This window comes from Mus musculus, chromosome 12 (assembly GCF_000001635.26).
Source record: "Mus musculus strain C57BL/6J chromosome 12, GRCm38.p6 C57BL/6J".
Taxonomy (NCBI): Eukaryota; Metazoa; Chordata; class Mammalia; order Rodentia; family Muridae; genus Mus; species Mus musculus.
This window is the reverse complement of record NC_000078.6, coordinates 33,021,463-33,048,710: the sequence shown is the minus strand read 5'-3', so window position 1 is coordinate 33,048,710 and position 27,248 is coordinate 33,021,463. Positions and strand designations below refer to the sequence as shown.

The window sequence follows — 27,248 nt, the reverse complement described above, 5'->3', positions numbered from 1 at the left end:
GTGGAACAAAGCTCCTCCTAGGGCACTTTAGATCTTGCTTTTCTTCTATGGGTTGGTGGTGAGTGGCAAGCTGCCAGAGCGTTTGGTTTTGTAGTTCTTAATCTCTTCCTGAAGCAGCCTTGCCTGGTTCTGCCCCCGCCCCCCATGCACACCTGACAGAGTAGACATTACAGTGACCCCGTGACTCAACCTTGTACCATGATGATAAAATCACATAGTGGCTATGGCTGAAGTAAAGAGAGGTACCCTTTGGATCCTGGTGCTGAAGACTTAAGCCCATCTGTTTGTGCCTGTAGTGAAGATGGCATGTGGTGGGAATATGTGTTTTAGATAATGCTCACATTTCAAGAGTCAGGAAGCAAGGAGAGAACAGGACTGGGTCTCACCATTCCTTTGAGTCCCCTCAATGACCCGTGGACCTCCCACAAGCCTGCACCTCCCATAGTACCTGGCACTACACAGCAGTACCACATTGGGTACAAGTCTTACCCACATCCAAACTATCACAGTTGCCTGCCGAGCCACTGCTTCTCAGAGGTCCATGTTGAGGCTCTTGTTGAATGCAGATTCTCAGCACACAAGTGTGTGGAGTTCACATACCACACCAGACATGTTTCCGAGGAGTGCTGGTGCCTCCCACAAGCACCCCGTGAGTCCCTGGTGTGTCTGTGGGATGATTGTTAGGGTGATCTAAGAGCTATGTGATGGCCATAAAGATCCATTAGTGAAGGGAAAAGGTATGTGGGGGGCAACCTAGCTGGCAGCCTGTGTGGGAGGGACAGCAATGGGCTTGCATCGAGGAGGGTGAATTCATTCCTTAGTCATGCTCCCAATTTTCTGAGAGGGTATGGACAAGATTTATCTCTGTGACCCTATTTCTATGGAAAGTCATGTGAGTAATGAGGGCCGGGTAGTTCGGTTCCTCTGGCGACCTGTGTTGAGTTAATGGGATGGTGTGCTCAGAGATTCAGGAGGCTCAATATTCCTATCCAGGGAAAGTTGGAATTGATTGCTGTGTTTGCTAGGGTGCCTGTGTTTCTTTTTTTTAAAGACAGAAATGTATGGACTCCAGTCTGGAAGCTAACTAGAGTGAATATTTCAATTTACTCCCAGTATTAGAAATAGCTGAAATCCCTCCATTTCAAAAGGAGAATGAATATGACTCAAAATTCATAAGCCTTTAAATAGCATGATGAGCCAAAATGATCACATAGGACTGAAAATGTGGGGTCCTCTGCTGGCCGGTGTTCCAGTCAGTTCACCAGACCTGAGGCCCAGCAATGAGAGATCTACATGCCTGCTTGTGGCATGCCAGCTGGGGACTCAGTGTAGGTCTGTCAGCCCAGGCTGCAGGTGAGACCGTGGCAAAAGCAGGAGGCCAGGCTGCGTGGCACAGTCAACTGCAGAACATAACAGATACTGCCTGGGCCCCACCCTCCAGGGACCCACAGAGAGAGAGCTGCACATGCATATACGCAGCAAAGAAGCTAACAGCAAAGGATTTGAATCAAGACAAAACCACACTAAAATCTTAGCTCAGCCTCTCACTATTTATTTGAATGGTTCTTTGTCAATTACTTACTGTCTCTGAGTTCCCTTTTTTCTCATCTGTAGACAAGAGCTATCATGTTCTCTCTAACACATGAGGTTAAATCAATGAATTCATGCAAATTCCATATCCCACGCAGTGAATGCTCGATGCATTTTAGCTCTTAAGGCTTGGGCTGATGAAACGGCTCAGCAAATAAAGGTGATTGCTGCCAAGCCTGAAAACTTGAGTTTGATCACTGGGGGCCACATCGTGATAGGAAAGAATGTCCAACCACAAGTTGACCTCTGCACCCCTATCTCTACACACACCGACTAGCATGTAATAATATTCTAAACCACCTTCCTGCTGTTCTAGGTTACTGTGAACATCCTTGGAGAAAATGATGAAAAGCCAGTATGTACTCCAAATTTTTACTTCATGGCCATCCCAGTGGATCTAAAAGTTGGCACAAACATTCAGAATTTCAAGCTGACGTGCACTGACCTTGATTCTAGCCCCAGTTCTTTTCGATACTCCATTGGCTCAGGTACTGGGCTCAGTATCAACAATCCTGGGCCATTCGGGAAGGAACAAGGCAGCGGGTCTTAGATTATACACTGCGGTGGGCACAGTGCTGGGGAGGGCATATTTTACATGAAGAATCCAAGCTTCCCTGTGCTTCCCAGCGCTGTCAGCTTCTCTGTCTCATCTAGTCTATCCGGATATTCCACAACCAGACTCACCCCCACACGGTGTTGCAAAGCCCCAGGAAGGATGAATCCTTTTAATAGAATGCTCTCCCCAAATTCCCAGAATATATTGAATATAATATTTTTTTATTTCCTCTCTTCAGCTACCTCTTTTCCTGGAAAAGTGCTGTGGGGGGAAGGGACTCCCAGGCCTCTCTGGGGATAAGAATAGATTAAATAGATTAAATGCGTTCTGAAACATGTCCTCAGCAACACTTCTCCACTCCATTCATTCTCTCTCTTTAAAAATATGCCACCATGGGAAGGAGGGGGGGAAGAGCACCCCTCAATGGAAATGAGACCAAAATAGCTCCTCTAATGAAGTGCCGGGGCCAGAGATTTAAACCCCAATAAGCAGAGCAATTCCACATGAAAGACTCAAAATCCGCCTCTGCCGCCCGCTGAGCCTGGCAAAGCAGTGGGAAACCTCTGAGCCTGGTGTGCCACAAAACCCAGGGGCAGACAGCGCCTGGAGACCTCAGCTGCCTGCTGAGGGTGGAGCTAATCCACACTGAGTGTCCCGAGGACTTTACCGAGCCTTGCGCTGCTGAGGAAGTAAAAATTGCATCATCTGCTCCATTTCCTGATTTTTCAGCCTGTAATGACTCTGGAGACACTGGAGGATGAGCAAGAGCCATGCTTGGGCTGGCGTTCTTCTTGCCCTGGGCACCTTCAAGTTGTGGGTCCCAACAGAGCTGTGTGCATGTGTGTGTGTGTGTGTGAGTGTGTGTGTGTGCACGCGCACGCGAGTGCATGCGTGTGTACGTGTGTGTAGGAAGCAGGTGGGGTGAATTCACAAGAACCTGGACCTGACTCCTTGTGATATCAGGAGGTGCTTTCCTTTAGAGGACTTCAGGACCCTTGACACCAGGATGGCCAGACAGGCTCCACACAGGCATAAGGCGAGCATGGTCCATGGTTAGGGGTATGGCTCAATCTGCTGTCTTGCTGCCCACACACCAGGATAATTAACTCTCTCCCTGGAGGCTCTAAGATAGGGGCACTGTGGCCTCTTATCCAATATATCCTCACTTGCAGGGTATCACAGACCCAACCCTGCTACATATATAAAAAAATTAAAGTGTAGACATTTAAGGGAATAAAAACAAATGCAGTTTTCTTCTGTATCTTTATTTTATCCTCTTTTCTACTCTTTTACCAACATTCATGGGTCAAATCTCTTTTAGGCAACATCAACAATCATTTCACCTTCTCTCCCAATGCCGGCTCCAACATCACGCGCCTGCTGCTGGCTTCCCGCTTTGACTACAGCAGCCTCGATACCGTCTGGGACTACCAGCTGCTTGTCCACATTACTGATGACAACTTGCTGTCTGGCAGCACAAAAGCCAAGGCTCTTGTTGAAACAGGGACAGTGACTCTGAGTGTTAAAGTCATTCCTCACCCAACCACAACCATCACAACTCCCAGGGTAAGGATCTGGGACCTGGAATCTGCAGCCAAAAGTCCTTAGGATGTATAGCAGTGGAACCCTTTGACCCAGAAGCGTGAGGCAGACAGAAAAACAAAACAAGACAAACAAACAAAACGTTGAGGCATGTGTTTGGAAGGGCCATGGATTAGCTGATGGGAATCTGTGTAAGAGCTCGGACTCAGAGCCACTGACTTCTCACAGGAAAGAAAAATGTGAGCTGTGGTGGTGGCACACGCCTTTAACCTTAGCCCTCAGGAAGCAGAGGTGGGTGGATCTCTGTGAGTTTGAACCTGCCTGGGCTTCAGAGGAAGTTTCAGGATAGTCAAAGATACCTAAAAAGAAAATAAAGAGAGGGGTGGGCAAGAAAAAGCAAAAGAGGAAGAAGCATGTTTCTATGTGAGGATATGTTTCAGAGCAAAGGTTGTCCACTGTGGTAGACTGCACCACTGTGGGAACGCTCTCACAGTGTAGGGGGGTAAGGAGAGGTGAGGAACTTAAATTAGAAAATGTTACTTTCACTCATAGAATTTGAATGGGCCTGTAGCAAGGGAGGGCATCAGGACAGAGAGGGTGCATTTTTTTCCTCCTCCTGTATCCCCCCCATCCTTTTCCTTCTCCCCTTCCCCTCCCCCCTCCCTGACATCCCCCTCCGGTTAGAAAATGGCCTATGAATGACTCTGCTTCTCAGAGTCTTGCCAATGGCTGGCAACGTTCACCTCTCCTTTTTTGCAGTCACTAGACCCCAATAGCAGGGTGGTGATGGCATGCAGCTTGAATCCCAGCAGGCAGAGGCAGGCGGATCTCCAAGTCTGAGGCTAGCCTGGTCTACAGAGTGAGTTTCAGAACAGCCAGGCCTACACAGAGAAAACCTGTCTGAACACACACACACACACACACACACACACACACACACACACACACACACAACCAGACAAACAGAAAGCAAAAGGAAAAAGAAAAAAAAAGTAGACCTCAGTGAGTAGAGAGCAGGGTAGTCCGTTGGCTTTCTTTTGCATAGCAGGGACCAGCCTGACAGAGAACCCGGAAAGAAGGAAGCATTGACTTTGGTTCATAATTTTAGGAGGCTCGCAGCCATGGTTGCTTTGCCATGGACACTTGGGCAAAGCATCATAGCAGCAGGAGATGTGGTGGAGGAGCCCCCTCACCTCATGGTCACAAGAAGCAGCAAGCTGGGAGGAGCCAGGAAGCAGGTCTAGCCTGCGCAGGTGCACACTCAGCAAGGGTGCCTGTGGCTAGGCCCCGCCCCCTAAACTGGGGGGAGGGGCTTCATTTTTAATGTATTGAATTGCAGGTTTCTTTATATTTTGTTTATGCTCATGTGTATATGCTTGCCTGTGTGTATATGCATCACATAAATGTAGATGCCCACAGAGGCCAGAAGAGGGCACTGGGTTTCATGGAACTGGAGTCACATGTCATTGTGTCACCTGATGTGGACAATAGGCGCTCTTAACTGCTGAGCCACCTCTCCAGCTTCTGCTTTTGAGATTTTTATGGCATTTATTTATTTACTTATCTATTGTGTGTGCATGTGTGTATTTGTATGTGTGTGTATGTGTGTGTGCATGTGTGTGTGCATGTGTGTGTACATACATGTATATATGTGTGTGTGCATATATATTTATATATGTGTGTGTGTGCATGTGCATGCGCACACGCAAGCGTGTATACACCCCACATGTGTGGACATAAGAGGACAACTTTCAGTAGTCGGTATTCTCTGCATACCAGGTGGGCTCTAGGAATCACACCTAACCACTGGGGCTGGCAGCAAGCAAGCTCCTTGTCCTACGGAGCCTGTGGGGTTCCATTCTCAAACCACAGCAAACACTGAGGACCTTTGCAGTGGGGAGAGCTGGCAGGTGCTCCTTGGGAAGAAACTGCCTAGTCTCTTAGGTTTACAGCATAACCAACCTCGACATTTCCAATTCCGAGATCTTCATGACTCGTTGGTTATCTGTCTCCCGCTCTGGGAAACAGATTCCGAACTTGAAGTCTCACTGTGATCACAGCCCACTCATCTGGCAGTGGCAGCTGGATCGAGCGAACACCGAAAAGCTTACAAGGTATAAAAAAAATAAAACAGCTTTCATGGCTCCTGCCTTCCCAGTGAGAGACAATGGCTAAATTAGTCCCTGGATTATGCTGCGTTGCAACAGAGAAATAGCTTGTGGACCTTGTAGACGTGAGGGAGGGGAAGAGAGACAGACAGTGCACTTAAGTCAGGAGCTGATACGCAGTTCCCCAGTTTTTCTGGGTTCTGATCTAATGGACAGAAAATAAAGAGGCCAGGGCTAGAAGCAGGAACTACAGGCTCACAGAGGTTGGGTCTGCAGAATAGGAGGGAAGAGTGGCCTAGACACTTTACACACTGCAATGCTGAATGTCAAAGACACTTCTACTCCTCTCAACCTCCCCTTCTCTGCCCTCCAAGCCCAGGATTACCTACCAGATCCGCAGGGAAAACGTGTACTCCACATCTGCATGGTATGTGCCGTTCATCGTCACTCTGGGATCCATACTTCTTCTTGGCCTTCTGGGGTCCCTGATGGTGCTGCTGTCCAAAGCAGTCTACAGACATTGCTCCTCTACGACCAGGAGGGACAGGAAACCTCTGTAAGTTCTGGTGGACTGTGACTTTCCTTGTTTTTGCTTTTGTTTTTGTTTGTTTGCTTGCTTGGGTTTAGTTTGGTTTTGTACAGGGCAGGGTACCCAGCTTGAAGGGGAGAATAGGAGATGAACAGAAAGAATTCTAGCTGCCCTTGGGCCTGGGGTACCCACTTTGTCACCTGTAGGGCCAGGACCCTGGCCTTTGGCTTTCTCTGGCAGCTTATCCTGGCCCTGACGGGATTTAGTGAGTGGGCTTCCAGTGACCTTAGCCTAGACAAGTGTTCCTGAACCTCCCCCCCCCCAACACCCCGTGAGTGCAGCAGAACACAATGCAGTCTCCTCTGTAGAGTATTTATAGGCAGGGATGGAAGTAAAGGAAGCAAAATCAACCACTATCAACACAGCAGATTAGAAAATTAAACTTTGAGTACCAGTGACCCACTCAGGTCTTTATGTCATTAGACCATGTCTGTTCTCTTGCATAAGACTCTCATTTCCGCCATCTTGGAAACACACAGTAATTGCATGCCAGGTTTGTCTACCCCCGCCCCCCACTCTTCACTTGCTCAGACACGTGATTCCTAAGAGAACCTGTGCCTGTCACAGACTTCTCTTGGGGCCAGATTTATTCTTAGTAACTCTTACAGCCAGAGCACAATGACTGTGAGCCAGGCTTTTTTGGAGTTGGTCAAGTTCCAGGTTCAAATCTAAGCTCCCTCATTTTCTGGGCAGCTGACTTCGGGCACATGAAACTCTTAAGTATCAGCTTCCTCCTCAGCAGAACTAACCAAGCAAATTCAGAGAGAGCACTGGTAAGCGTTTCTGACACCGAGCGAATGCTTCCATTGCACAGCAACAGTTTTGAAGTTGCTGTTGTTTTAACTTCATAGCCAAGATCCAGTGAGCTCATGATTTTAGACCCCAAATTTAACCAAATGCCCAAATGTCCTGGGAGCTGGATGCCCTGACACTCGGGACCTCTTGGTGGCAAAAAAGAAAAGAATGATAAGACTCAAATGCCTCTTTAGAGTATTTGAAGATTAACTATAACTACCAAGTAATTTTACATGTCTGAGTGTAAGATGGTTTAAAAGACATTAGCTTAAAGCTGTGCCTTGCATTCCACTGTATTTATTGGGAGAAGTTTGCACTACTGGCAGCCTTGACTTTCAGTAAGAAATCCTTGAACATCTACTGAAATGTAAAAACACATTTTTGTTTGTACTCTCTTTACAAATGATTTTGAGAAGATAGAAAAAAACCACTCTACCTTGTTTCTAAAAGAGTCATTTTTTTTTAAGCATGAAGGATAATGATCTCACATATGGGATATGAGTCAGCATTCTTAAAAGATGTTGCAATAGACATCGCAACTTACATGCAATGTGGCTATGTGGTAAATATGAACCTTGAACCTGGCTGTTCTATTCGAATTCTAAATACAGATTTCATCATGGCCCAATTCAAAAGAGAAAATAGCTAATATTCAGACTCAGACTTGTACTCTCAGAAAGTTAGTTGTACCATGTAGCAGTCAACACTTGTCAAATAGTGAGAAATAACAGTAGAGTTTTTCCCCCTAAGGCTTTTATGAGAAGGGCATTAAGACCCAGTCCAGCTCTTTCATGTTATAGGAAACTGAAGTTGTCAGTCCTCTAGCCTCCCTGCTGCGACATTGGGCAAAGAAGAATGAGCTGGTGGTCTCACTCCCTCACCAAAGTCACTCTATTCCCTGGAGTTGTAAGAAGCAATAGTTTCAAACTCCCAGACTCTCTATAGCTCCAGGCTATCAACTGCTTGGTTTAGAACAGCTAGTAGCCAGAACCTTTTGATCTCTATCTCTGGCCCATTTTTAAACTAGTCCCCAAATTCCAAGAATGCCTGGAGGCCCTACACTATCATGTGTGCATATCTATGTGGAGTTCTGTCTAGTCAACTAATGCCTATCCTTTCCCCCATAGGACAAAGAAAAGAGGTATGTACAGTACATGTTCTCACTGTTGCTTTGCTGCCTTTTGCTTGCTCTGTTATACTACGCTAAAAGGCTCTAATGTGGGTTCAATCAGGGAATATCCATGTCTTTCGTAGGGAAGCAGAGAGCATCTATTGCTGGAGCAAGAAAGGGCACGGTGAAGGGTTGAGGATGCAGGGTGAAGGATGAAGGATACAGGATGCAGTGTGCAGGATGAACGATGCAGGATGCAGGGTGCAGGGTGGAAGGTGGAGGATTCAAGGTCAGGGTGCAGGGAGAAGGATGCAGGGTGCAGGGTGCAAGGTGCAGGGTGCTTTTGGCTTACTTGGTCCACTCACTTGGGCCTTGTCTACTTTCTACCCATGTTCATCTCTAGCCAGCTCAGTTTAATCATCTAGGTCTATCTCCCATGGAACCTAGTTTATCTGTAGTAGGGACATGCGTTACACACAGCCAGCATTTCCTGACTGCTGCAATGGAGGGGGTGGCTGCTCCCAAGGACAGTGAATGCTCTGTCTTGAACAAGTGCCTCTTCTGAAAGAACACTGACACGCTCTTCTCAGATTGTAATGGATTTGATCATTGTTCACATAGTTCATTAGGTCAAACTAGTTAATTGGTAAATTGAGCAAGATCTACTGAGAGCCCCAAGCCCAAGGAGATATCTATCCTAACCCAGACGAAGAGTTGTCACCTCAAGGCTACTCCAAGCTAAGTGGGGAGACAGGACATAGAATTTACAATTCTGTAATTAAAAAATAAATGTTTGCTTAAGTCATTGTATCCATGGGGGTATGTTGATATGCACAAAGTATATAAATGCAGGGTTCAAGTTTTGATTATAATGGTTTTTTATTACATAGAGGGAACGTATCATAATAACAGAAATGTCATAGACTGCCTAGATTTCTAGTTTTTTAAAAATAGATTTATTCATTTCATTTTGTGTGAGGTTTGACATGCATGTGTTTATATGCATCCTGGATGCCCTCAGAGGACAGAAGAGGGCATTGGAGCCCTTGGAGTGGAGTGGTGGATGGTTGTGAGCCACCATGTGGGTGCCAGGAATCAAACCTGGGTCCTTTGCAAGAGCAACAACTGCTCTTTACCACTAAGCCATCTCTGCAGCCCAAACTCAGTTACTTTTAATCAAGATGTAAGGAATGGATGTCAAACAGCCCTTGTTGTGAACATATAGTTTGACAGCTTATTAATAATCTAGGGAAAGTTTTGAAATTTTAATCATGTGTTAGCCATAAATGTGTATGTTTTCTAAGAAAACTGAAAGCTGTCAAGTAACAGGTCTGCAGACAAAAACAAACCAAACAAATAAAACAACAATAGAACAAAAACAAAACCTTTTCAATGTCTGTAAGACTGAAGTCAAACTGCTCAGGGAAATCCCATTGTGGATGGAATGTTAAGGTCTATTTAGCATCTAAGAAGCTTCAAAGTTGATCTGTTCTTTTCTCTGCAGACACAAAAAGAATGAATAGAGAGGCCATGGTGGTAAGTGTGGTCAGCCACAGGAACCTTGCCTGGGTAATGTCACTCTGTCTCTGTCTACACACATAGAGAAACCAGGCCTTGGAAGAGTATTTATGCATTCTGGGAGGTTCATGCATTTGGCTGCTGACATAGCTTGCTGCATGGCAAGATCCTGATAGGATTCCTTCCCTCACTGGACATGTCTGCTCATATATTTGCTCTGGGTTTCATAAATATTGAGTTGTGCTCTCCAACAAGGTGCTTGGGGAAGCAGAGCTTAAGGACCAGAGCAGGTGCTGCAATAATCCACGGGATTTAATCTTTCTCAACTCTTCCACTGCCTTGCAAGAAAGTGACAGAGAAAGTCCACAGCTTGGGTCTACCTACCCCTTAGCCACACGATCCTGTGGATCCCCAAGCCTCTGGAAACTTTAGATTCCTCACCACGAAATGGGAGGAAGGACAGCCACTCTGAGACAATAGCTGGGGAAATCCCATGAAAACTGCCAGCTGTCTCACTATGTGCAGCACACAGGCTGGCTAGAGTCACACCTTCACTCTCTTGCTTTTCTACTGCTGTGATAAAACATTAAAGCAACTTAAGTGATTTATTTGGGGCTCACAGTTCCAAAGGGTTTGAGTCCATGTGGGAAGCATGGCAATGGGCAGGCAGGTGTGGCACTGGGGCAGTAGTAGCTGAGGGTTACATCTTGAGATGCAACCACTGGGGAGAGAGGGAGAGGGATGGGAGATTTAGCGGGGAAGGGAATGGCATGGGCTTTTAAAACCTGAAAGCCCACCCCCAATGACACATCTCATTCAACAAGCCCACACCTCCTAATCCTTCCCAAACAATTCTACAAAGGAGGACCAAGCAATCAAACATAAGAGCTTATGGGGGCCATTCTCACTCAAACGAGCACTCACATCTTACTCTCTTCTGCTTTCTCTTACTGAGCTTGATAGACTCATTGGGAAGAAATAAAACTTGATAACTTCCCTTATCTCTTCTCTGATACCCCCATGACAAACCTTGTTATGATCTAAGACACATACTTTTGGTAAATATGTATCATGGGGAGGGGTAGCCATCAGTGCAGCTAAAGGAAGATCTTTGATTTGCACTCAATATCTTAGTGCTTCTACTTTCAGGTTAGTCTACTAATGGAACGAAGAATTAACCCTGGGACTCCAAGGTCTTACCATCTAAAAGAAGCACCCTAGGGTACCTGGGTAATGCCACTCATAGATGGCCTTTAAACTATGCCACATTGATAAATAAATAAACCCTCGTGACATAAAATGTGGGGCTTTTTAGATGGTCTAGTAGTTGAAACACATGAGATTCTCACTTCTTCTCTTCAGCATCCAAGAGCTATGGGGAAGTGGATAGATGGTACCTATAAGGGAAACCCACGTTGAAAAGACTGCTGCTCCCTAAATAGTTTCTTGCTAGCATGCTGAAGACCTTGTTTTTGCCACTTTGTGTGTGTGTATGGGGGGTATCATATAGTGAAAAGCTGCCCATGGACTGGGGACAGGCACCTTAGACAGAGTTCAGATCTATCTGAGGGATGGCACACAATACCGATCATGGAGGGTGGGGCTTAGGGAAGACCTGGCTTTGGTTTTGTTGGTTTTGTGAGGGGCAAGGTAGGTAGCTGCAGGGCAGTATGTGGCAGGGTTGCCAAGGCTCAAGGTAAGTGCTCCTGAGGGCCTACTTCTGATTCTGCCTGACAGCGATGCCCCAAGAGATGTGAATCTTAGTCTAAGTCACTTTGCATTTCAACTCTTGCTTTTACATAGCTTAGGTAGTATTTTTCTCAGGACTCTTTCTTAACCCATAAGTCTGGATTACTTGCCGGCCACCTGTGTTCCATGGCATTCAACACTCCTCCTAGCATAGCCATGTGTCTTCATTGTAACCTCTGTTGGTCAGTGGCAAGTTATGTAGACAGATGTACCTGCTTGGTTCACCATGGTGTCCCTAACATATGGCCCAGTGGATGTCGAATAAATCAATATTCTCAAAGCTTGCTTTGGGCAAGAAAAGCCAGGCATGGTGGTAAAAGCAGGAAAGGCAGACTTGGCTACATTTCAAGTTCAAGACTAGTCTGGGCTTAGCCTTGGTTTTTTTTTTTTTTTTTTTTTTTTTTTTTTTTTTTTTGTTGTTGTTGTTGTTGTTGTTGTCGTTTTTTTAAATAAATAAAATAAAACAAGTCTTTCCTGAGGAACTTAGCCTGTGAGGATGGGTAGCCTTGGCTGGGGAGAACCTTGGAATTGTGTTTGAAGCAGTCTCTTTGCCTTAGGAATCTATCCAGATGAACTCTGTCTTTGATGGAGAAGCCGTAGATCCAGGTAACCAAAAGACAATTCCACCTAAGGGGATTGCTTCGTGTGTTCTGGGCTAGAAGAGTCCGGAAGTGTGTCCAGTGTCCTTTTAAGTACTGGTCAGCACCTTGGCCACTCATCCAACGTGAGGCTGACCGTTTGGGGCTGTAACACAGCTGAGTTGGGTGCCCAGTGGAGCTGGGACAGACTTGTGGGCGTGGCTTGCCTGTCTGCCCGCCCTATACTTCAGCTCTTCCTTCCCACCTGTAGGCTTGCTCTCTAGGGTGTCATTTCCTCTCCCACTGCCTATTTACAAACTAGTATAAGAAACTAGTAAATTCGAGAAGTCATATTCTTTTCCCTGCTCACGGATTGATCCTCTCTCACCTACCCGATCCTTCCTGCACGCGTCTGGTGCTGTCTTATTAGTAGCAGAAGTGGCAAGTTTGGCTCCCCCACCCCCAGACCGGGGCCAAGAATTTGGTTGACATGATGAACATAAGGTAAAGCTGGCCTCCAGAGCTCTCATTGCCCCCACCCTCCCGAAATCAGCTCCAAATTTAGCTCCTTTACACACATCCCTCGGCTTACAAAGGCTCAATTATAGACGTGAATAAAGGGAAGGAAACCAAATTCAGGAGGCAAGTGTGTTGGCTCCCTGCCACCCTCATATGCAAACGGCGGCGGCGGCTTCAGTCCTCGGAAGGAGGATGGCTCCTCTCCAGTGAGAAGCTGCTGCTGTTGGAATTAAATTTCCCTCTATTATTAGGTACTTGTTACCATAATGTGCCCACATTAGCATAAGTGCTGGTGGGATCCTGAGCCGAGAGAGGCCACTTGTGCTGCTTTGCAGTGGCAGGAGCCCGGCTTGCCTCAAACCCAGGCTTACAAAGAGAAGCCAGGGAGAAGACTTTTGCAGTTCTTATGTGCCCGAGAGAAGAAAGAGGGAAGAAAGGAGCCAACTGGCCTAATGTGAACAAATGCATCAATTAGTGTCTGCTGGCTCCCACACAATTAAAATGGCAGCCCCTCCTCATCCCCCGAACAGTTTGTCTGTGTCTACACTCTCTGCCAGCCCGGTGGATTCAATGACCTCTGCACTTATTTAATGAATTCCTTTTCTTACGGTGGATACAAGAATCGTTTTAAAACAAAAATAAATCAGATCCTAATGGGTAACCCCACTAGAAATTGAACCTAATTTATTGGATGGTCACAAGGAATGAGGAAATTTCCATGGCCCTCTCATCTTGCTGAGCCTGCAAACCTTCCTATCCAGAGACGCCCCAAGTGTCTGGGCTGCACAGCTTGGCGGAGAGGCGGGCATGGAAAGGCTGTCTGGGCTCCTCACAAACTGCTTTTCACCTCGGGGTGGGGGGTGGGGTTACATCTCCCAGCCTTCCTCACCCCTCCCCAGTCATCAGCACAGAACAGAGGAGACGTGGGTGCAAACAGAATTGTTTAATTTTTTGTTTCCCATGATTGCTTTATTATCTGCCCTCTAGTGACCGGGGAAATATATGAATTCAACTCAAAAACTGGTGCCAGGAGGTGGAAAGGCCCATTAACCCAGCTGCCGAATTGGCCCGAGCCCAGTACCCAGCACAGAGGCACAGCTGGAGAAGCACCAGTCCCTAAACACACAGGGAGATAACAGGTGTGTGTTTGCCAGCCCCCTCACCAAGGGCCGGGGCAAGCCTGTGTGGGCGGTGGAGGCGGGGAGTAGCTCCTTAAACTCCACAGGGACAGTATCAGTGTTTGGTGCAGGCGCACGGACGTGGGCAAAAAGGATGCAGGCAACCAGAGTCCCAAGTAGGGACCTGCAAGAACATTTAAAAATAGTTCTGAAGTGGGGTTTGATAACATAGAGGTCCTTTTCTGAAATGGCACAGGGATTGTTTCTCTCTAGGCTCACAGCTACCTGGGTTCATCATCAGAGAGTGTCTACATTTGAATGCCAAGTTACCCCCTTTCTTCGTTCTTCACAGTGGCAGCCAGGAAGCACTTTCAGCTCAGCACCCCCACCTCATTTCCTCTAACACGTCTGTCCTGTGTTCACTCATAAATAGAGCTCAAGGGCTAGAGAGAGATGGCTCAGTGGTTAAGAGCACTGACTGCTCTTCCAGATGTCTTGAGTTCAATTCTCAGCAACCACATGGTGGCTCCAATGCTCTCTTCTGGCGTGTCTGAAGAGAGCAACAGTGTACTCCAATACATAAAACAAACAAATAAACTTGTAAAATAAATAAATAAATACAGCTCAACATTGCACACCTTTGCAAAAGACATAGATGGTACAACGTGAGCCATTTATTTGGGAAGAAGAAATATGATGTTCTTGTTTTATTTTACTTTGTTTTATTTGGCGCTATCTTGCATTTGGCAAAGCATGCCGATCTGAGTTGTTCACCCTGTTCGTATGCAGGCATCTCCCAGAGGCAACCACTATTCTCTTCATCGTTATAGATTAGTTTTGCCTTGTAAAAACTCATAAAAGTGGGAGACCATCATTCTGGGCTCACAGCGGTGATCCAGTTCTTCTCTACCTGATGCCCTTCTACGACTTTGCCCCAGTGGGAGGAGGCAGAGCCATGGCAGGACACGGTCGCAGAGCTCTAAGATGGTGGCTCCAGCATCAAAGACTGAGCGGTCCCGTTGCCCTGCTTCCTTGATGACTCTTGGGATTGTCAGACCTTTTCATTTTAGCTTTTCAAATGAAGATGACTCGTGGAATGAAATACATTTGTTTTCAAAGCTGAAATAATATCAGTCTGAAATAATACAACGCCTGCCTGCTTCTTCCTACTTCCTGCTATCAGGTCTAAGTGTATATACACAGGGACGCTCTGCCCAGTGGTAGACCTCAAACTCCATGTTAGCCTGAGCATGGAGCTAAAAGTTGTCAGAATGGGAAGCTGCACAGGTCTCAGTTGCTCTCGGTGTCCTGTTGCCCGGCTGCAGAGGCCTTAGTGTAATAATTACGAGCAAGTGTCAGTGAGGAGCCATCCATCCATGCAGCCACCCATTTCCCTGCTGTGGGGGCCCAGAGAGCACGGAAGCAGGTTTTCTCTGTGTGCTTGAGCCGGCACAGCCTCTTAGGAAAAGCAGACGTTTGTAAAAACTGACCCAGCCGGAGACATGATTTATTAATAACACTGGGCTGCCAGGGAACTCCCTTGAATGGGTATAAATCTTGCAAAAGAAGGTTGAGCCGTTCCCTTGTGGGGTTAAAGTGGGTGAAGTGGCTGATTACCCATTTCAGAGGGGTTTTTTTTTTAAGTCTATGGAGCCCTGACTCAAACACCTTCTTCAGAAATTCTCAGCATCCATGCAAGTAAAATGAACTTGTATGACAGCATGCAGGCCACTGGGGCTTCACAGCAGCTTACCAGACCATTAAGGATACAAAAAGTGGATGTAGGGAGCTCTCTGTTCTCTGTGATGGCAGGAGACCAGGCTTTGAGAGAGCCCAGGTTTGTGTGAAGAGGAAAGCTGATTGTCCTCAGCTGAGACTAGAGGAGTCCAAGGAATGGGGCAAGGCTAGCAGGAGGCTTCAGAGGAGAGAGAGAGAGATCAAAGCTCTCCCCACTTCCTTCTGCATATTTGGCCTTGAATTTGAGGTCCATGGATGACTAGCTGCTTGCCCTGGGTCTGCCATGATAAACTGTAGGCTGTGGATAAACTGTCCCATTTCATTTTTTAAAAAATTATTTCCTTGAGTCTCTATCTGAAAGGTAAATTGACCTAAGCATGGAATCTCCTCTGTTGAGGAATAGGTAACTCAGAATTGTGCATGAGTGTACATGTGTATGAGTGTGTGTGTGTGTGTGTGTGTGTGTGTGTGTGTGTGTACTTACTGAGGAGCCTTTGTCAAAAAGTACTGGAGATGCCCAAGTGGAGGACCAGCCTCAGGTACTGTAGCCACAGTCTCATGTGGCTCTTCTGTACAACACTGAGAAAGTCAAGTGGGGAGGGAAGTGAGACCCGGATCACCCAGACTTTCCTATGTGTCACCTGGATCAGGACAAGCTGTGACACTTGCTCTATGGTAATGACCCAACTCGGAAGATGACCAGCTCACAGAGGAGACCAGGGATCTTGGTGCAGTGGTGAGCACCTGTGTCCTAATCTTCCCTATTCCTCTCTGATCCTAGTCCTCCCTCCCCTCAAACAGCCCCCTCTGCTCCCCTTTCTTACCACATGGGTAGGTCTTGAGAACTGCATGAGGGCTAGAGGAAAGTAGACATGGACTAGAGTGGTATCTGAAAGTAGGACCTTGAACCTGAAGGGCATAAAAGGATGGAAGAAATCAAAGTTGAGGATTCATTTTGAGCATATATCGAAGCAGCAGAACGACCATTCGATACATTTTCAGGCTGTACCTGTGTTATGCAACCTGGAGTGGTCACCACAGTATGTGGCAAGCACTTGGCAAACATTTGAAGGATGGGCTGAATCAGGTAGAGTTGTGTCTTCTACTCATCCGTGGTAGCCACAGCTTTTCTATCTAGATCTCGACAAACAGACCCAGAATCAGCTAACTGCTACCAAGTGTCTACAAAATACGAGGACACCATTCTGAGCTGTGAGGACATAGCTCAGACACAGCAGTGAACCAAACTGTGTCTTTGATATTAGTTTATATTCTAGTGATGGGGGAGAGCCATGTAAGCAAATGATGGCTGGGCTATATATATATGAAAATAGATCTGGCCCACAACCTTCCCAGTGAAGTACCTTGCTTACCCACAATTCTCAGCCCAGGAAGCTGCCTGCTGAGTATTCCTGGGCACAAGATCATTGTTGAAACAATGTGACAATGGGCCACAAATGGGCGGGCCTTGGTTCTAACTTAGGACCAATCAGAGAAAAGCAAAGACACACCAATCCCACCCACAGCTTCTCCAGAAGCAGCCTCTAACCAGAGCATACCTGAAGAACCTGCCCCACCCCCATTACAGCTTGGATGTCTCCTTGGACAACAGGCCTTGCTTTTCCCTTGAGACTTAATCTTTAATTCTACTGAGAGAAGAAAGCATTTGATATAAATATGATGTAAAACACACAGTCTATAGATGATATAGTAATGGTAGCAAATACCCTTGAGAAAAAAAGCAGATGTTCTAGTGGACCAGGAGGACAATCTAAAGAGAAGCTCAGGGAAGGTCCACACAGGGAAGGGATGATCTGTCAGTGGAAGATGGGGAGGACCACTCAGATATCTGAGAAGAATCTTCCAGACAGAGAGCTACAGACCCGGGCAAAGTGCAGGGTGCACACAGAGATGGGCATGTCTGTCTGTGTGGGGTGTTGGGGACGTGATGTCATAGGTTTGTGACGAGGAGTCTGTACATCCTGCAGGTTGTGGATTGTTATCATGGCTTTACCTTTTTCTCCAAATGCAATGGGGAGCCATTGCAGCCTTGGAGGGGCTGGGAACACCACCGATTGCTGATGTGAGACCAGATGTAAGGAGAACGAGGGCCCATGGAGAAGGAGAAGACCAACAGGCAGTGACTGGATTAATCAGACAGGAGACAGAGTGGTTTGGGTAAGGCAGCAGAGATGGAGACAGTGGAAATCTTGCAGCTCTGTTTTTGAAGTAGGGTAGGAAGTAAATGCTGGGTTCTCTCAGGCCCTGTTCCTACATCAGGTGAAAGGTCCTTTGTGGAATCTCCCCAAGTTACTTTAGATTACACAACTACTTCCCCTGAGGGCAATGCCTGGTATCTAGCCCATTATAGCCATTGCTCTCAGCGATGTATTGGCAGAGTAGAGAACCCCTCTGTTTCTGCAACACTGAATTTCCTGCCAAGATTCTAAGCAATGCTACCAAGAAGCAGAGAGACAAGCTTGGACAGGGTTTCTTAGTCAGAATTATTCCTTTGACTCCAAGAAAGGCTAAAGGCTCTTGCTCAACCCGAATAAGCAATATGTTGGATCAGCTCAGTGCAGAAAGGTACAGTTCTGCTTGTCTGCTTCCCATTGGGTCCTGAGCTGTGAGGAGACTCGCTCAGTTTTGCACACAACTCCACATCAGTTCTTTGGAAGCTAGCGCTCGGGCCTTGAAATGGTGCATCCTTCTGTTTCCATGGGTACAGATCAAAATGGTCACTCCAGGCCTCGAGTCTCTTCTAGAAGTCTCCATTCCACAGGAGGCAAGGCATGCGTAGAAGCTTTGTCATCTTTCCGCATAGTCTCTAGAGGAGAAACAGGCCCAAACCGGAGCCAGTCCAAGTCCAATTCCTTAGCAAGCTCAGAAACGTTTAAGTTTCCACGAAGCAGCCTGTGGCGGCTGTGGCTGCCTTGGAGCTGGCACAGCTGACAGAGGTTCCGCCGGTTAATCTGATTTATAGGCAAAGCTCACAAGAGCGCCACGCCTGCACTGCCCGTCTCATCTGTTCTTCCAGTCAGAGTGCACACACTCCAGCTGGCACACCAAAGGGCTTTTTAAAAGTCACCGTTTTACTGTGATTTAATTCACATACCATAGGATTCAGTGGGGTTGACTGTATTCACAAAGTGATGCCGTTAGCACCACCATTTAATCCCCAAATATTTTCTTATGCTCCTGAACAGTCACTCCCACTCCCAGGCACTGTCTCCCACTAAGCACCTTTCTGTCTTATGAATTTGCCTATTAAGGTATTTCATATCAACGGGACCCTTCGCTATTTATCCGTTTCTTTCCTATATACTTCACTTAGCATAACGTTTCTGGGATCCAGGCATATTTTAGATGTATCAGTACATCATTCGTTTCCTAGCTACATAATTCATAGTTCGTTGTATGCACGCACCACATATTTATCCATTCATTAGTGGGTATTTATTTTGGTTGTTTCTTTCTTTTTGATGCGGTAAATATTACTGCAATGAATACCGTCCTACCGGCTTTTGCGTCGACACGGTTCTTATTTATTTGGGGCATGTCTCAGAAAGGAATTATCAAGTCACATAGTAGCAGCTTTTATGAGATGCCGCCAGATTGCATCCCACAGTCGCTGCATGAGGCTCTCACAAGGATCTTGAACAGATAGGCGAGAGTTGGTCTGCCCAGCTGCAGAGTGTGGCATTTGACCCTTCCAAGATCCAATCCTGTTGGCTTGAGGGGCCAGGCTTGGTTTGGAGTACCTTTCAGACCAGCAGACAACCCCAGCCATAACAGTCCGAGGGCGGGTCTGGACAAGCCTCTGGGTTGCCATGGGCTAATAAGTGAGGCCTCTCACATCTCGACACCTCATTGCTGACCTCACAGGTTTCCCTGAGTGGGTTCTGAGTTTCAGCTTCTTAGAACAGATGAGTGAAGATTGGAGACTTCGTTCAGGAGCCACAGAGCCAGGAAACCAGCTGAGCTATGTGTCCTCTGCCTGTATGGGCAAGGCTCAACTGTGAAGGCCTTTGATTTGTGTTCTGAAGATGACCAGGTCCTAAATGGATATTTTGAGTCTCCCACAGCCCGGCCCAACCCAGGCCTTTACTTTGGATGGTGTAAAAAAAGGAAAAGTGTCTGCAAGGGGTGGGACCAGCTCTCCTGTTCTCCCCGCCTTCTAGCTGGCTCTTCGGAATCCGAGCCAGTTCCACTGCGCTGCCCAGGAGAGGTGCAGCATGCTCTCCCAGAATGCCAGAGCAGGCGAGGGGCGGGGCCCTCTCTGGGCAGTCCTTGGACATCAACAGCAGATGGCCGCAGGCCTCAGCCCAGACCAGGGACATCTGCATGGTTTGGGGTGTTAACATGTGCCACAAACATCAACTCAGACGTGGCGCTCAGCGGCAGCACCGGTCTGCACATCACCATGGCCTCAGATGGGAGCGCTGGCCTCTGGTATCAGCCCATTCTGCACATCCTCGAGTGTTTCCAGTTCCGCTTGTCTTCAGAGTGCACAAGTCATTCGGCTTCTCTTTAGCTCCACCACACACTTACTTATACATCATAATGGCGCCCAAGATGAGAGGACCACACGGCATACGTGCAGCTCAGCAAGGGCAGGCTCTTCTTTCCTCAGGTGCCTCCCAAGGCGGAGAACCAGGAGACTCGTTTCTTCCCTAGGCTGAAGGGAAGCAGTTACTTGCGTCTGCCAGTAGAGGTGCTTGCTCCTCTTTTGCCTCTTTGCTTCACCTGTCTGACCCAGATGTGCTTTCGAGAAGTCCTTCCAGGCTGGTCACTCACTCCTTTTGCACAGGTCGTTCAGGGGCCTGTGGTCTCAACACTTGCAGAGAGCAGCCTCAGGCATCCAAGGTCAGGATCTGGCTCATTGCCACCTCCCCCAAACAGCAGCAGCAATGTGGTTATTGGAAACCAGGAAATGCCGCCCAAACCTGGAAGGGAAGACAGCAGCCAGCTACCCACAAGTGGCCTTTTCCAAGAAGGTTCCAGGACAGTTATCATGGCCCTTTGCCAAGCAAACTATGGCTATTGACCAAGGCAGCCCCCAGTTTGTCTTTTCACAAATTAATCAGTACTGTCACAGTAAGGAGGTTATAGTACGCCGCAGAGTGGGAATCTCTAAGGACATTCCTAGAGTCCATCTTTTTAACAATATCTTTCCACAGATGCAGGCGAATGAAGGTCCAAAATTCTGTCTGGCTGTGCAGGTCACTGTGTTTATATGAGTGTCCCCATGGTAATTTAAAGCCCTTTCCACCTATGTCTGCCATATGCTGATATACCTGGGAGCTTTCGATTGATCTGCTTAGTGTGTGCACCTGAAGACACTACCTACAGAGAACTGAAGCTCAGAAGGACCAAGCAATGGTTCTTCGCCTGGCTGGGAGTCACCACATTACAGGATCACAGCGTTAGGTAGGTTGAGAACCACTGAGCTAGAGAGCTGCTGGTACTGTGGCGAAGGATCTCAGGGGGCAGGGTTGAGGTTGAGTCAGAAGGAAAAAGAAGGCTCTGCTCTGGATATCCTAACCGTCCTAAGGGTTAAAGAAGGCCTCTGGGATGGGGACTTGATAGGGAATAGGTCACTGATAGGAGGTAGAAATGAAAGGGGAAGGAAGGTGGGAAAGGAGAAGAGAGACCCGAGGGAGGGGCTTTGGCTGCTGGCTCTCCTGCTGGGAAGCCCCCTGCCTGGAGTGGAGCTTCCAGGAGCAAGGACAACCTCTGTTCTCTCAAGCAGGACCGACAAAGGGCAGCTGAATCACAGGGTTTCTCAAGAAATCAAAATTCCTAGCACACCCCTGGGGCCTCGGGGAGAAAAACTGACAACGTGTTGATTGAAAACAGACCTAGCCATGCCCTTCTTAATAGAAGGCCTGGATCTCACAGGTTCACAGCGACACCTAGTGGTCTCCTTAGGCAGCTGCCTCCTCCTCAGAAATAGTGATGCTGGAGGGAGGGAGAAAGATGTCCTGCCAGGGCCAAGATTCTGCACACGTTCACAGTGTAGTGAGACATATCACACTCCGGAGGTGGGGGATTGGCTTCCATACCGTCCTCTCCGGCGCTTCCCAGGAGCTGTGTGTGCCTGGCACGCCTGAGATGTTCTGAAGTGATCATCATTTCCTCTGGCCTGATTCTTCTCATTTATTAAATATAACTATCTACGTGTTGGTGGTGACACTCATGTTTTCCACCAGGAGATGCTTTATCGTCGGATTATGTGTTCAGAAGTTAGAATGACCATGCTCCTGTCTTAGTTCGGAGTCCTCTGCTTAAAGGGGAAAGCTGCACATCTTTCAAAGTAATAGCACATAAACGAGTCTGTCCCCTACCTCTTCTCCCTCACTTCATGTATGCTCTGGCTAATCTGAGGGCTTCACAGGGGCAGAACATGTTCAGTGTTAGCTCAGTGTCTGGAATATTGCCGTTACTACAAAAAAAAGTCAATGAGGGACTTTGGCATCTTAATAAAGCAGTTCACAGATATAAGCAGAAAGCCAAGGTGACCAGCTGGAGCATCCTAGACTCCTGCAAAACTTTTCAAACCAGGAGACCCTTGCTAGGTTCTCACTCATGGCTGGGAGATGTTTTGTTGGTATCAGCTCAGAGCTGCATGTGTACATGGCCAAGACAAGCTGATCAGCTATTTGTAGGGGTTCCAAGGCGATTAGAAGCACAGCCATGCTCTGATGACCCCTCACTGGAGACCCGCTGGATACCTTCTTTATGAGGACACCGTGAGCTTCCAGTCACCCAGACTCACTGAGAAGAAATATCTTCAAGCCATGTTTTAATTCAAGTTTTATTGGCCAATAGTGTTAACTAGCCTCCCTTTGTTACAACAGACATAGGTTCATGGCTAATTGGGAGGGCCCATGTGGAAACAAAGAGCCTTGGCTCAATCTCTCAGTCTCTCCAGAGCCAGGAAGAGATAAGCAGCCTGACCGTTTAGGGATAGTATAGTGGGCATGGTCTTATGGCTGGCAGCTCAGCATTTTAATAGCTTTCCCAAACCTGGGGAATATGACACTGCTTTGGAAATGGCTCACCCAAAGATCCTGGTAAGGGCATGTCCCTGCTCCAAGGAGGTACAGTGGGGGAGGGGGGAGGGCAGTGGAACCACTAGGAAGTGGGATCTGGTGGGAGGCGTTTAGGTTGTTGGGGATTGTCCTTGAGGGGAGTTTTGGACAGCTTCTTTCCATCCTCCACACTCCTCCCACCACTGGGGGTAAAAACTTTTCTCTGCTATGTGCTCTCTGCCCTTGCCATCTTGCACCCCCACCAGAAGCCCAAAGAAATAGATCTTCCCAGTCTTGGACTGAACCTCCTAGGACTATAAGCCAAAGGAAGCATTTTATCTGTATAAGGTAACTGCTTCAGGTGTTTTCTTATAGTAACAGGAAACTGACAAACAGCCGTGTTCTAGAGGGTACCTCACTAAGGCAGGTACCAGAGCTCTGTTATAGTCTTCTGGGCTAGGCCTCAGGCATATGATCTAGGCTGTGCCCATCAGTGAGGCATCATGAGTCTGGACGAGCAGGAAGCCAGGGACTACTTCAAGATGGGATTGTCTTGGTGATGGGGGTAGGCAGAGGGACAGAGATGCTCAAAGCAGCACGTAACAAAGGCCTGGGGCCAGACACGTGGGAAGCTGAGTGCTTCATTGACTCAGAGCACAAGTTGCTTTGTGACCCTGAGCCATGTGGAGAGTCTGTGAGCCGTTAAGGTGCTTTCACAAATACGGCTTCTATTTCAACCAACCATAGTGAAACTTCCATGTCTGTAAGAACCTCAACTGATAAATTCACTGGGGAAATGATAATGACTGAGATCAGAGAACCAAGCTTGTCATGCAGAAAGCTCTGGCTTTGAATCCCAGCACTGTATGCACGCATGTGCACATAGACACATTCGTGCCTACACACACGCACACACACATGCATGTATGTACACAGCACAAAATCAAAGGTCATTTGGTAGTTAAAGACAGTTCAAAGATCTTTGCTCGATTGCCTGCTGGAGGTAGAAGTTATTATGAGTGCTGCCTGCTCAATATTTCTCAGGCTGCAACCATTTTCTATGTTAGGCTCGATGTTCTGGTGGGGCTCTCAAAATTTGCTGGATGGACAGCTAAGCATGTGACCTACACCAGGCCAATCAGGTGGCTGCTGCCCCCAAGATCTGTGACTGTTCAGTCATGGATACATCTCTCAAGGTGAGCCTAGTCTCTCAAAGAGCCTAGTGCTGTAGTTTCTGGCTGCCAATCTGGAAAGCCAGTATTAGCTAGTTAATGGGCTGAGGAAAGGGCTCTGCCAGCCAGAGGATGACTGCGACGGGAAGGGAACTGTGATGAAAGCTGTTTCCTGAGTGGTGTTGAGCACATGTGTCCAGCGTTACTGAGGTTGGTCCTGGCTTCAGATCACTTTCCCGTTGTGGAAATCACCGAGTGCCCTTGTCAGTTCATCGAGTTGGATTCTGTTACTTTAAACCATAGGGTTCTGATGAAAATGATGGCCCAAGTTCAAATACTAGATTTTCCTTGGCAATTCTTTAAAGGGATTGAATTACCCTACTTACTGTAATAGTCACTTGGCCACTCTTCAGGCCTGTGCCTTCATTGGAAAATAACTGATATGAACCTGCTCCAGGTTGAAGAGAGTTTGTCCCCTTTGAAACTTATGTTGGGACTTGATAGTCATTGGGGTATGTTGGGGGGGGTGGAGTGTCCAGGGAGGGGTTTGTCTGTAGAGAGCAGAAACCTCATGAATATAAGGATGCTTTAACTACTGAGGGAGTTTGGCCCATGCTTTCTGTCGTCTGCATGCACCCACTTGCCACTCTGCTTTCTGTTCTGAAGTGAAGAAACTTGAGGCCCTCGCCAGAAACCAAGCAGATGCCAGCCTGCACCTTATCTTACAGTTTCTTGTCTCTAGAACTCTGGACTACATAAATTTCTTCCTACCAGCAATGGCCTAGCCTCATTATCCTGTTACAACATCAGCAAACAGTCAGAGACAAGCCCCGGCTGTTCTCTCGTCTATATTAGCATCCTGGGAAACATGGTTGTGTTGGCATACTCTTCTCTCTGTGAAGCTGCCTCCTTCCTGTGATGTAAACGTTTGCCCATGTAAAAGTCTGCCATTCTCCATGAAGCCACTTCTTTCAGCACTTTCTCTGACAAACACTGTTGTAACATTGTAACAATATATACCTCCGTGGCAGCAGCAGGTGCATGTTTCCCCTTAAGCACAGAGCGGTACCCACCTGTGATTGGTAGGCCGCCAGCCACTGCACCAAGGCACTTGGGTTCCAAACTGCTGCCTGAGTGCCTGCATTTTTCATTTAGCTCTTCTGCGTGTATTCATGACTCGTCTCTGCTTCCAGTTGACTCGTTTTCTTTCTGTTCTTAAAATAGGTTTCCTGAATTATCTATCTGTGAAGTCTCTCATTTGGGCAGAATCGAGTAGGGGCACATCAAACAATGCCAGGTGGTTTCTGTACGGACTCACCTGGTGAGAACACAGAAAATTGGATGAGGGAAGTTTGGTGACAGTTCCCTCCTTGGTGACAATGACAATTTTCCTAAGGTGGGAGTGAGAGGGTTGATGTGTCATCTTCCGTGATCGATAGGTCTGGAACACTCCCTGGTGTATTCATAATGGAAGATGGAGATGCTGATGCTGATAGAGGAGATGGGTGTGAAGAGCTGGCTCCCTCTGCAGTGTATCTCTTCTTCCCGCCTCACACTTACTGGCTCTCTGAATGGTGTCAGGCTTTATCATCTCAGAAGTTCGTTTGTGATCTTCTGGTGACTTTGGTGCTGTGGGTTTCTGGGGTGATGTTGAGAGGCAAGGAGTGTGAGACATGTGGACCCCCAACATTCCTTTGAAACACAGAGCATGCATTATGGTCCTCACTGTGGGACTAGTGGTCTCTAGGTGGGGCATGGCAGTGAGGGTTCAGCAAGTCTCCATTCTTTTGGAAGGTCTGTAATTATCCTCTGTGACTGGGGGCAGGGTTGTGGATAACCACCTGCTGCCCTCAGTCTTGACCTGAGTAAATTCTGTAGTATTGTACTGTCAAGACCTCCAGCTTCGAGCCAAAGTCCTTTAAAATTCCCAGAAGGCTCCATTTGGAAAACCTGCCTGGGCCCATCACTATGGAGGTGTAGAAAGTGCCTCTGTTAACTTAGTGTGTGAGCTTTTAATGAACCGGAAGACATGCTAATCCCCCTTTTGTGATAAAATAAAACCCTTAACCACCAGGGTTGGCAGTAGAAGGGAGTCTGACAGGATGGTTGGCTGTACCAAATGTCTCCTTTGCATGGCATGTCCCTAGAGGGACAGAGTATTAAGGCTGCCAGTAACTTCATCTCCTGGGGGAATGTTAATCATGGAAGCTAACTCCTTCTGAGCCTAAAGGATCCTATACAGCCAGAGCTATAACCTGGCAAACCCGTGGCTCATCTCAGCAGAGCCATGTCTGAATTTGGAGTTGATTGTTTCCCCCATTAAAGGAGTTAAAGAGATTACAGGGGCCAAAGAGATAGTCCAGAGGTTAAAAGCACCTGTTGCTCTTGCAAAGGACCAGGGTTTGGTTCCCAGCACCCATCTGACCACTTGCAACCATCTGTAACTTTAGTTCCTGATGCCCTCTTCTGGCCTCCACAGGCGCGCACCGCACACACACACACACACACACACACACACACCCCTAAATAAAATAACTCTCTAAAGGAGTGTCACAAAAGAAGCTCTGTGTGTGTGTGTGTGTGTGTGTGTGTGTGTGTGTATGCGTAAGTATGTATGCACGTGGGTATGTGTTCATATGTGATTATGTGTGTGTGTGGTTGTGTGTGCATGTTTGTATGCAAGTGCATGTGAACATCAGAGGACACACTTGGGTGTTGTTCCTCACTTACCAATCCCCTAGTTTTTTTGAGACACGGTCTCTTTGAAGACTGAAAGTTGCTGAGTAAGCTGGTCTGTCTGCCCTGCAAGCCCAGGCATCCACCTAGTTCCCACCCCCCACACCTCACTCCACACTTCCCCCCAGTGCACACACTACCATATCTGGCTTTTTACGTGGGTTTGGGGAATTGTACTCAGTCCCAGTGTTTGCAAGGCAAGCAGTTTACTGACTTATCTCCCAAGGTGACCTGTCTCCACAATGGAGAAGACATGGCTGATTAAAGGAGTGGACTCTGCTATTGCCTGATGCCCTTGATTAAAAAGCCAAGTCTGCCATGGGTAGGGTAGGGTAGGGAAGGATAGGGTAGGGTAGGGCCTGTTTCCTCCCAAGTAAAAGGGAGATATGGATAATAACGCACCTGTACATCCAAGTGACTCTATGCATGAGACGTACTTAGAAATTAGCCTCCATTTTCCTCTGGCTGAGGGTATTTCCCAGGGAAGCGTCTGACCTTCCTGGAGACCTCTGGGGCCGCCTGCACTCTGGAACCCTCCCCACAGAGTATGACAGAGAGACCATGTCTGGACACCTTGGACTCATACTCCAGCTCCATTTTTCTGCCAATAGACACCTCTGGTCAAGCATCAACTGGTTCCAAAGAAAGCAGCCAAGGAAACAGCTGGCTCTGGAGTCAACCTGAACATGGGCCACTAATGGAGTACAAACTGCATTAAGCACGGATTGGCAGAAGTGGCAAGCTTTTCTGCTGGATGTCACCGGGCTACTGTAAGCATAGTGACTTGAAGTCACTA

The 27,248-nt window shown here is 47.4% G+C and overlaps 1 protein-coding gene and 1 long non-coding RNA gene across 8 annotated transcripts in view; one reads left to right on the top strand and one right to left on the bottom strand.

The window, feature by feature from the left end:
* Cdhr3 (cadherin-related family member 3) overlaps positions 1-14,916 on the top strand; it is a 59,107-nt gene extending 44,191 nt beyond the window's left edge. For 2 of the 7 annotated variants that reach the window (XM_011243893.2, XM_011243894.2), the window contains 8 exons: positions 1,907-2,078; positions 3,468-3,712; positions 6,171-6,352; positions 8,308-8,321; positions 9,796-9,827; positions 12,116-12,164; positions 13,643-13,794; positions 14,563-14,916. In XM_011243893.2, coding sequence (XP_011242195.1) covers positions 1,907-2,078; positions 3,468-3,712; positions 6,171-6,352; positions 8,308-8,321; positions 9,796-9,827; positions 12,116-12,164; positions 13,643-13,791 — 843 coding nt within the window. In that variant the 3' untranslated portion in view covers positions 13,792-13,794; positions 14,563-14,916. Of the gene's footprint in view, positions 1-1,906; positions 2,079-3,467; positions 3,713-6,170; positions 6,353-8,307; positions 8,322-9,795; positions 9,912-12,115; positions 12,165-13,642; positions 13,795-14,046 lie in introns of those variants that run through there. The other 5 variants (XM_006515190.4, NM_001024478.1, XR_872429.3 and 2 more) reach the window with 5 other exon arrangements.
* The window catches only part of Gm40874, a 49,247-nt gene continuing 25,425 nt past the window's right edge, over positions 3,427-27,248 (bottom strand). The window contains exons 3-4 of the long non-coding RNA XR_872668.3: positions 6,186-6,324; positions 3,427-4,047 (exon numbers count right to left, since the gene is read on the bottom strand). This is a non-coding gene — a long non-coding RNA (predicted gene, 40874). The remainder of the gene's footprint in view (positions 4,048-6,185; positions 6,325-27,248) is intronic.